Here is a 10,000-nt window from a genome sequence, read left to right on the forward strand (position 1 = left end):
AAACCAAATTGTTGGAAAGAATGAGAAAAACACAGAAAATCAGAAAAGTTTATATTTTAATGAAAAGACATGAACTCAAACCTTCTTGTGTAAGCATATTTGTGTGCACTGTGTGCATGTTTGCTTCCATGAGCGTACGTGTGTGTGGTTTCCACAATAAGGCTCAGCAGCCCAGTTCTCCTGCGAGGGAGTGAGAGGAAGAAAGAAAAGAACCAAAGACAGAGAGAGAGAGAAGGAGTAAGAGAGACCTCCTTTGACAGAGAAACAAAGATAGCTGTAATTAATGGCCCTGAGCCCTGGACTACGGGAGCTTTCTTCTGACAACTCTGACTTAATTAAAACTTAAGACTATTGAAAGGGCCTCTGACTGCGAGGGGACGTCCCACCGTCTCTTGAGAAAAACCTTGTAAGATTTCCTACAAAAGAAAGAAAGAGGGAGAGACTGAGAGAAAAGATTTGTTAGCGGCTGTAGCTATGTTGCTAATCCCTGTTTGTCAAAGGAGGAATAGGGAAAAGGGGGGTAAGAACTCACACACCTGCAGCTAACTTTGCCAACCCCCCCCCCCCCCCCCCATAGCCATACACAAACACACCCCATCCACACATACATTTTTCCAGTCTCTCTCTTCTTGCTGCATATCACACAATGTAACAATGCTCGGGAGAAAATATTACCTTCCTACGGTCTCATGTGCTTCAGGAATCAAACATCTTCCTATAGGAGCCATGAGAGACAATGTAGGAGTAGTACACACACACACACACACACACACCAGTATGTGTATTAATTCATGCTTAGAACCCTGCAACTGTTTCTCACATGGCTGTATGAATAAATCTTAACAAAGCATAAACTAATCTTCATGAGCCACCTCTCTGTCCCTGTCTCTTTGCCTTGCTCTCTTTTCCTCTCTGTGTCTCTCTCTCCTTCCCCTCCCATCACAGAGGATCTGATAATAAAAGCTTGGCCTGGTCTTTTGTTTTTGTGCATTGTTCATTAGCCCGGCAGCAACAACAGAGGCACACTGGATATGCTTGGCTTGACTGGGTGCATGGGAGTAGGGCAAGGTGGGATGGGGGGGTGTGCTTGCATGTGTGTGTTTGTGTGCACGCACACACTGGGGCAGGGCAAGAGGTCAGGGGTAGCTTTGCATGGCTGCAATGCCATTAAAGAGTGAACTGGAAATTAAGGGCTTGCAACTGACAGCACACATTGAATGAGAAACCCCTGCAGCTGCCAACAATGAGGAGAGCTGGGCAATGTGCATGCTAAAGATAAAAAAAAAGTGTTCTGAACTCAACCACTTATCTGACTTTTTGTGTGTTTTTAAAATTTACGTCACCTAAAACTATCCAGTTAATTTGAAGACGTGTGTGGTGCATAAACTAAACTCTTTAAATCTGCATCTGTTTCTGTATTAATAATGCTCCCTCTGTTTAAAATTAACAAACAAAATTAAATTTGTCCATAGGATTGAATTGTTCTCGATCTTGCTTCCATTTCTACGTTTAAAGTTTCAATATTTTAAGTGACATAGTTTTTGCAGTTGCGGTAGATTTATATAGAATTAAAATTTTCAAAAACCTTGTTCTCTAGCAAACACGTATTATAGAAAAGAATGGGCCCAGTGATTGAGATGTTGCCCATTGATATTCTGCAGGCTTGTTGGTAGCCAGAGAAATGGGATTTCTGGGCGTTGGATATTTGGAACCAAACTGGAATGAAAGATGAAAGGAAGGATTTTATAGCCATAAAGCACAAAAGACTAAGAACGTAATTTTGCAGAAAAGCCTTGTTGCATTGGAAAATCACCCAAATATCTTTGTACTATAACACTCATTGGAAACACTACCATAATGGAAATGCTTATGAGAAATTCAAGTAGCTGTTACTGCTTTAACATCTTGAATTGGCCATAGGATGCCCTAAAACAGGAACACTGCCTAATAGCTGTGCTCCTCTTTCTTCTGTTCCACAGCACTTGCAGAAGCTGGACAGTGCACAGAGCCCAGAGACTTGTGTCTACTACTGCACATTGTGCGACTACTCCTCTAAGGCCCGCCTCAACCTGGTGCAGCATACTCGCTCAGCTCGCCACCAGCAGAATGAAGGACTGAGGAAACTCCAGCTGCACCAGCAAGGCCTGGGAGGAGACGAGGATGGACTGAGCCTACACGAGCTGTTCCATGTCAAGGAGTGCCTCTCCAGCCAAGGTCTGTTTGCTTAAGTTATTCTGACTTGTTTTTTTTTGTTTTTTGGTTTTTTTTTTGTTATTTTTAAGGCTATTTTGGGGTTGTGTTCGTACATTCACACATAATTTCCTTTTGTGTCATCTGTCTTTTTTCTGGTGCAGTACACACATGTCCTGTGTGCAATGCGACTTTTTTTTATTGGCTATTTGCTTGTGTTTTCTAATTTCTGATTTTAGCTAAATGCTGATGTCAGTTGCATAGTGTTCAATTTTCTTAATTTGAAGTCAGACACATCTTTGATTACTCCTTCCATATCTTTTTCTCTTTTTCTTTCACCATTCCCTCTTTATTCTGTCAAGCCTCACTCCCTCCCTGTCTCCCTCCCTCTTTCTTTTGGCCTTCATATACAGATCACGTCTTTCGATACAGACCCGTCCGTGCCTCCTAATCTCTCCAAAATGAGCATACTGTTCCTATTAGGCTCCTGCGCTTATATCTGCAACACTCGCACTAACACACACTCATTGTCCCGTGCACGGGGACATCCCAGGCAGGCAAATAGTCAGCTTATGAAATTCCACCTTGGGAGGATCTCATTGTGAAAAGGCCTGTACACACATATGTTACTCACCGCACACACACACACACACACACACACACACACACACACACACACACACACACACACACACACACACACGTATGCTACAGCTACACAGTCTCTCCCTGGAGTGAGCTTTCATTTCCTTTCTCATGACCAAAGCAATTTGGCTTTCATTTGAGAGTCTCCGTCCTGCCAGCAGCTAATAAGTGTAACAGAACTGTAAAACATTCAGAGAGACAAAAAAAAGATTAATCGTTTTTCTTTGAGTGGGGGTTGGATGGTGAGGGGTTGTAGGGTGTTAGGGGAGGGGGCTCCGCTGTAATTCAAACCAGAAGACGGAGAGTCAGGGTCCATTATTTAGTCATCCCTATGTTAATGCTGCTGGGAGAAAATGAGTGCTTAAATTGTTTTTGCTTTGCTTGACCTGTAGAAGCGGGTGGGGTGGGGGGTAACAAATTTTTATTATTCTTCCAACATAGCATTAGTCCATGCATCCATCTGTGTGTGTGTCCATGTCAGCGTGTGTGTATGTGTATTTCTACATGAATTTGTGCTCCCCAAAATGTTCTGTAAATACTGTACATGTAATCCTATAACAGATGGGGGTCCAGCGCTTAGAAACATATATGAATCCAAACACATTCACACACACATGAACAGGAGAAGAGCTCCCAATTCTGAGACAATTCTGGAGACTGTTGCCAGTGTATGCTTGGTTTTAATTATACATGGATCAAAGTTTCAGTGAGATTTAGGATGCAGCAAAAGAAAAGCATGCTTAGATAAATCATTACCTCTTTTTGTATATTTCTCTCTCACTCCTTTTTTGTCCCGTTTATTCCATCTCCCACTCTCTCCTGCTCCTGTCCATTTTTTCATCAAGAACACAAGCCCGACTTCTAGCCTTTTTTGTTTCTCTCCTTTTTACATCTCAAACCAGTGAGCACAACCAGGTTTTAAAACTGTCAAAAGCAATATTCACCCTTTGTACCTATTTCAAATGTTCCACTCTTAAAACACACCATATTTGTTGCTCAGGCTCATTTTATACTTTGGCTTTGATGTCACATGGTGAATTTCAATGAGGAAGCTAGTGCAAAGCTTAAGCGGACACTGGCAATGTCCAAAATGTTAAGCCACTTTTTTGGATGCCCTCCTTTTGCCCACTCTATATAATTTTTAGTGAACAACAGTATTCTTTCACAAAGTACATGGTAAATGTTTCAAAGGAATTTCCTTGTAGACTGTACACATTTGGCAGGTGTAGGCAGAGAGGCGAGTGAGAATGTGTCAACTAGAGATCAAACTCTGAAAGTTAATGTATAAATAGAGGTTGTAGTCTTGTTCTATAGTTCTGTAGTCAGATAGAACAGTTTTTCCTTTTTTGTGTTATTTTTTTCAGCCGAGCCTTTAGTGTTTCAGATTGTACAACAACACGCTGCTTTAGACTCCTATAGTGATAGATGATGGGAATGTTTTCACCGATGGAAAAGGTTCTATAGTAGGCAACATTCTCAGGCAGTGTTCAGTTTAAGGACCCTCTATTTGTGTGTACGTGCATGTATGCATGCTGTTAGTTTTCTGGGACTACAACTCCTGACTCGAGCACTTTCTGGTCATTAGAGACTGGTATGAAAAAGATTCATTTAAGTGCTGACCGGTATCTTTTTCTTAAAGTCTTGGACCTGGCACCAAGCCAGATAATTAGAGGCCCATTTGGGAATAAGAGTTCTAATGCTCTGCACTGTATGTACATGCTAATGGCTTTCATTAAATAATTTTGATGCTGATTTTATGGCCTAATTAAGGATACAGTATTGCAGAGATGCACCACAATGGTATAGGCGTTTTGAACAAAGAAAGGAGTGTGCAAACAACACTTTTTCTGGACTGCATTGTGTGCATGTCGATGCATGTGTTTGCTGGTGCATGTTTATTTGAGAATGTAATTGTTATCCTTTTGAGTCTGTAATTCCCCAAACCTGGGCCAGGACTAGGTAAATGCCATTGTGATATGAGAGTGAAGTGTGTGTATGTGTATGTGCACTAACCTGCACTGACTGTACAGCTAAAACTTTTTACCAGGATATTTCAGCTTTGTCCTTCAGGGACAAAAAGCCCACTGTGCCCACATTGTTAAGATTCATTGTTTCTCACTATGACAATTAGAAGTAGGGTGACCAGATGAGAATGGGTGAAATTCAGAACAGGGGAGTTGGGTGTGGTCACATTGCCACTGTGCGCGTGGCCTCCAGTACATTACATTCAGTGTTAGCTAACAGTGAAACATGTGAAAGTCAAAACTCAACTCAACTCAACATAAACTCAACTGGCTCTCTTTAGGAACGAGAAACACAATGACTGTGTTATATAACAGTGTGTAAATCATTATCCCAAACACAAAATTCATTTTATTTTATTAATTTCATCCGTGCAGTAAATATCACATCTGTCAGTGCGACGCATATGTCAGATCACTCCTCCGTGGCTGCCTGCAGCTGCGCTTTCCATGTCCTCACGACTGCAACTTCCGATATCTTCATCAACTACTTTGTGGCTATAACATAACAACAACAATAAGTTAAATTCATTTAGACTATCTCGTAAGAAGACAGACTTGTGGAGCGCCGCTGGCATATTTGGCAGAGGATTTCACTGCTACCAGGACTTTTTTACACACATTGTCCATACAGCTCATCTGTAAATTCATCCTGACTTTGATTTCACAGCAGACCAGGTTAAATGAGCACCTGTTTCTCAAATCAGTCCAGACACCGTTCATAATAGAGAACACCCGCTCAAAGTAAGCGTTGCTCACAGGGATGCTCAAGACAAAGTACAGCAGCTTGATATACTGGACGAAAGCAGACCTGTTCTTCAAGGCTGGTGCCCAAAGCTCACCTACAGGGTAATTTCTGGCAACAGGTGAGGCAAGGCCTCTTTCAGAATGCAGGTCTAATTGTAGAGCTCACCCATGTCAAGAGGGTCTTCCACTTCGACTGAGGTGAGACTCTCTCTCTCAAGACTCAACATAGCATCAAACAACGTCTTCAGATTGTTTTGCAAGAAAAAGAGAGTGGCCTCCAGCTTGCTGTATTAATCCTCCTCTTCACCATGCTTGTTGCCGAGCACCGTGACTCTGGGACACTCCTTGCGTCCCCAGCGACAAGAAGTACCTCAGCACATTGGGCCTGGTGTTGACAAGTCTGTTTATGGCAGGAATCAGACTCAACCAGAGTGTCGTCACATGGCGCAACAAGGTAAGGTATGCCATGTCAACGAATTTGAAAATTTCTCTAAATGTGGCAACACAACTCAGATGAAATAAATTAATGACTTAATCACTACAATCTCCACATCTATTTACAATGCATTGGTTGCACGTTATACTGCATTGTGGATTATGTGGGCAGGGCAGTTTACAGGCAGGATCCTGCTGTTGTGTTGTTTTAGGTGTTGCCTGTTCCAAAACTCTGTTTTGGATACCCTGCTCAGGAGTCCTGACTCTTACAGAGGGGGAAAGTTTTCACATTGCCTTTATTACAGGCATCAGTTGCAATGGAAAAGTATTTGCCCTCTGACTCAAGGCTCTGGGCAAATTCAGAATCTGTATGACTGTTGGTGGGTCACATTGGAACATGGAGGTCAGCTCAGCAGCGGCTGTTTTATAGTACATGGAGTCATCCTCTCGCTTAAAGAAGGATGAGACCAACGTGTTGGTCTGTACAGGTCCTGTTGGCTATGTGTAGCATGCAGTTTGATGTATGCCACCCTCCGTGTGAAATGCCAAATTCTTTCCTGCAGACCTTTGCAAAACGCTTTGTTTGGATCTCCTAAGGTAGCAATGATTCACAGTTATTTCCCTCCCCACTACTCTGGGCAACTGCAGGAATGTTTTTGTTTTTTGGCTGGATGTTCACCAGGCCCTGGGACACTGGGCTCCATATCAGCGATGGATGGTTTAATATCCCTCTATAAATGTTTTAATTCAACAACGTCATAGCTTTGCATCGCCGTTGGAAGTAGTTTTTTATCATTTCACGCCACTAGCCTACTGTACACAGCTAAAAAACAGCCATAATACACGTACTAGAGCCAACATAGAGCTGGAACAGTGCCCGTCTGTCGGCAACACCAAAAGAACGTTTCACAACGATCAGTATTTAATGTTTTATTAGGCTAAAACTAATCAAAACTTGGGTTTAGTCTAATTTTCAGGACAAACAGGATAGGATGTGGAATTCAGGATAACTGCTCATAATTTGGGACTGTCTCAAATTATTTGGAAATTAGATGTGTTAAAGAAAATTGAGTTGAGTTTTTAAGTTTGCATCAGAAGAGCAAGCATACATGAACTGCCTCTCAACATTGAGGAGGTGGAGGCCAATTTGCTTTGAGGGTCATCCAAAAGTTGTTAGAGAAATTAGATTTTTTTTGTGCCCTTCTCTGTTCTATAATGAAGTTACACCCTGAATAGAGCTGCTTAGAAAAATTCAGGCAGAAAAAGAAAAATATGACAGATTGCCAGTCATGGGTATTCCATCATCAATTTTATAATTTGAACAATTTGTTTAGCTGGATTTTTGGAGACATTAACAATCTCTGAAGTTTAGTTGTTATAGTGATTTTTCTCCCTCAGATTGTTTCTCTGTTGCTGCCTCTGTCTCAAGCATTTGACAATTTGTTTAGCCATTAAAAGCACAGTGGGGACGTTTGTGTATATGTGCACGAGTGTGTTTTTCACGCCCATTAGCCGTGTGTTCCATCATGTGTAAAGCTCCTCATAAGCCAGACCAAGCTACTTTACTTTGCGTCATTTTTGCCTCTTTCATTCCCTCTGTCCCTCACAAAAAGGAAAGGGAGATGGGATCTTATACGGGTAATTATTTCTGAGAGCCCAGCCTGTTATCCATCCCTCCACCACGCCACCATCCACACATCACAGGCCCTCTAAAGACCCCCACCACAACCACCCAACATGCATTAAAGAGTGAAGGAGAAGAAACAAAAGACCTCTTCTGACTTTGAGAGACCAAGAACACTTTTATCATGTGCATATGGGTTTATTAGTGTGTATATGTGAGTGCGTGCATGTGTGTATCTAGAGCCTTTTGTTTTCTGATAAGTGATAAGTGATAAGGCGCTGGGACAGTTTTGGTCCTAGTCAAATTAATGAACCTCTGCTAACCATTTACTTAGCAGCTGCAGGCTATAACTGAGCCTAATGGACACTTATCATACCTATAAGTGCTTGTGTATGGATGTAGATGTGTGTGTACGTGTTTTTGTTACCTCTTTGGGACCTTTTCCGATATAAGCACTGACCTTGTCATGACCAGTATTCCTCATAGGGACCAAAGTGTGCCATTTTACTTGTCCGCTGACCTTCCTCATTTCCAGATTTACCCAACCCAAACTGTATGTCTCAACTGTGTCGAAGCAACAAAAACACAAAAAACAATCATTCAGTTTTGCATTTTTCCAAAGAGCAATGCGATGTAATGACACCAAGAAATCTTTCTAGGTATTAGGTTTTCCCTCCTCCCTCACTTCACTCCTTCATCTTGTTTTTTTTTGTTTTCCTCTGGGTGGTGGCGGTGGTTTTGCCATTCCAGCGGTTCTCTTCTTTTTTCAAGAAGGTCTCTCCTCAGACAGAAGTCTATTTCCAGGGTTTGTCTTAGTAATTTGTGGCCATTACATAATCATTCACGGATGGCTAGAGGAGTGAGAGAAAGGATGCAACACGCACCCAGATCTAGCTAACCACTAGAGTTAGCACAGTGGTGGCAATTTTCATTTTCAAGTCAGAATGCAAAAGGTGAGACCAGCTGACTGGCTCATCAGAGGACAGTTTTGTCCTTTTTTAGTTTCACTTTGCTGTTTACTTTGATTTGCTTGCATATGCCATCCCTCTGATGTATTTATCCATTAGATATCTATTTTTAGAAGTGGCTTTAATGGGTTAAGGCAGGCAATCATATTGAATATTGATTTGCTTACAGCTGATTACCTACAGTTAACAAATTATTTGTGACCTTTTCTTTTTCTTTTATTCTGAAATAGTAAGTTACTTACATAAAAGGTAAAATCCATGGTTTTCATTTGGGGGGGATCCATTCCTTGCATATTAAAAACTTGGAATGTTATTTTATGAGTAAAATGCAGTTCCTGGGGAGAACTATTCTGATGAGAGTGGTGTGATTTTACCCAAAAGGAGTTTTGTGAAGTATGTCGTTTTTTTATTGCTGTGAAATTACTTGGAGACAATACACTGCATTTTAAATCATATGTCAAATCAAAATAAGACACAGTCATATGTGTATATTATTATATTTTCGGCAAGTAGCAATTTACCCCAAATTTCCCAAAACCATATTCTCTACGGCTGAGCGGGTAAAAGATGTGGTCATTTTTTGAATAATTCCATCCAAACCAATTATAATTACTTTGCGGTCTGTGTGTGCAAGTACAAAAAAAAAGGGCAGCAGGCTGACTTGTGCCTATGAAAAAAATGAACCTCGTTCACCATAAACTATTTTTGAAATGGTGTGTCAAGGCGGTATGGGCTCAGGCCGATTGTTTTTCTTTGAGTTGAGCAGCTATTTGGTGGAGGGGTATTACCCGGGCTAAATTGTTCCCTCATGTTCTCCTCCAAGGTTCTGTGCCCACCACACTGACAGTTATAATTTACAGAAATTGCGCTGATTATCTGAATTAGCATACCTGACCAATGCCACATTAGTCTTATTTACAATACAAAGCCGTGGGGCTCTGAGGACGCATAGTAAATATGACTTAACCCTTTGAAGAGGGGACTGGCGTCACAGGGTCGGGACATCTTCCACGTCAGTGATATCACAAAGAACTTAAGGGCCTATTCCATATGGACCTGAAAGCCACAGCAAGGTCCTGGAAAAGGAAGTGGTAAATGTAAAGTCAGAGGACCATACTGAAATCACAGGATTATTGTATGTTTAACCTCACTCTCACTCTCTTTCCATATTTTTTCACCTCCCATCTCTTTTCCCCATCCTGTGTCTTTCCTTTTTTCTGCCTTTACCCCCCTTCATCCCTGCTGTTCTTTATTTTCCTTCTCGCTCACCTCCATTCTTTTCTCTCCTTTTACCCTCATAAACCCTCTGTCCATTGGCTCTTAACCACAGATGGACAAACAATGGGCCATGTCACACAGCATTAAGACAA

General features: G+C 41.5%; 1 protein-coding gene across 1 annotated transcript in view; it reads left to right on the plus strand.

Moving 5' to 3' along the window:
- zfhx4 (zinc finger homeobox 4) overlaps window positions 1–10,000 on the plus strand; it is an 86,811-nt gene that overhangs the window by 40,072 nt on the left and 36,739 nt on the right. The window contains exon 6 of the mRNA XM_040126855.1: window positions 1,980–2,214. Coding sequence (XP_039982789.1) covers window positions 1,980–2,214 — 235 coding nt within the window. The remainder of the gene's footprint in view (window positions 1–1,979; window positions 2,215–10,000) is intronic.

This window comes from Xiphias gladius, chromosome 5 (assembly GCF_016859285.1).
Source record: "Xiphias gladius isolate SHS-SW01 ecotype Sanya breed wild chromosome 5, ASM1685928v1, whole genome shotgun sequence".
Classification (NCBI taxonomy): Eukaryota; Metazoa; Chordata; class Actinopteri; order Istiophoriformes; family Xiphiidae; genus Xiphias; species Xiphias gladius.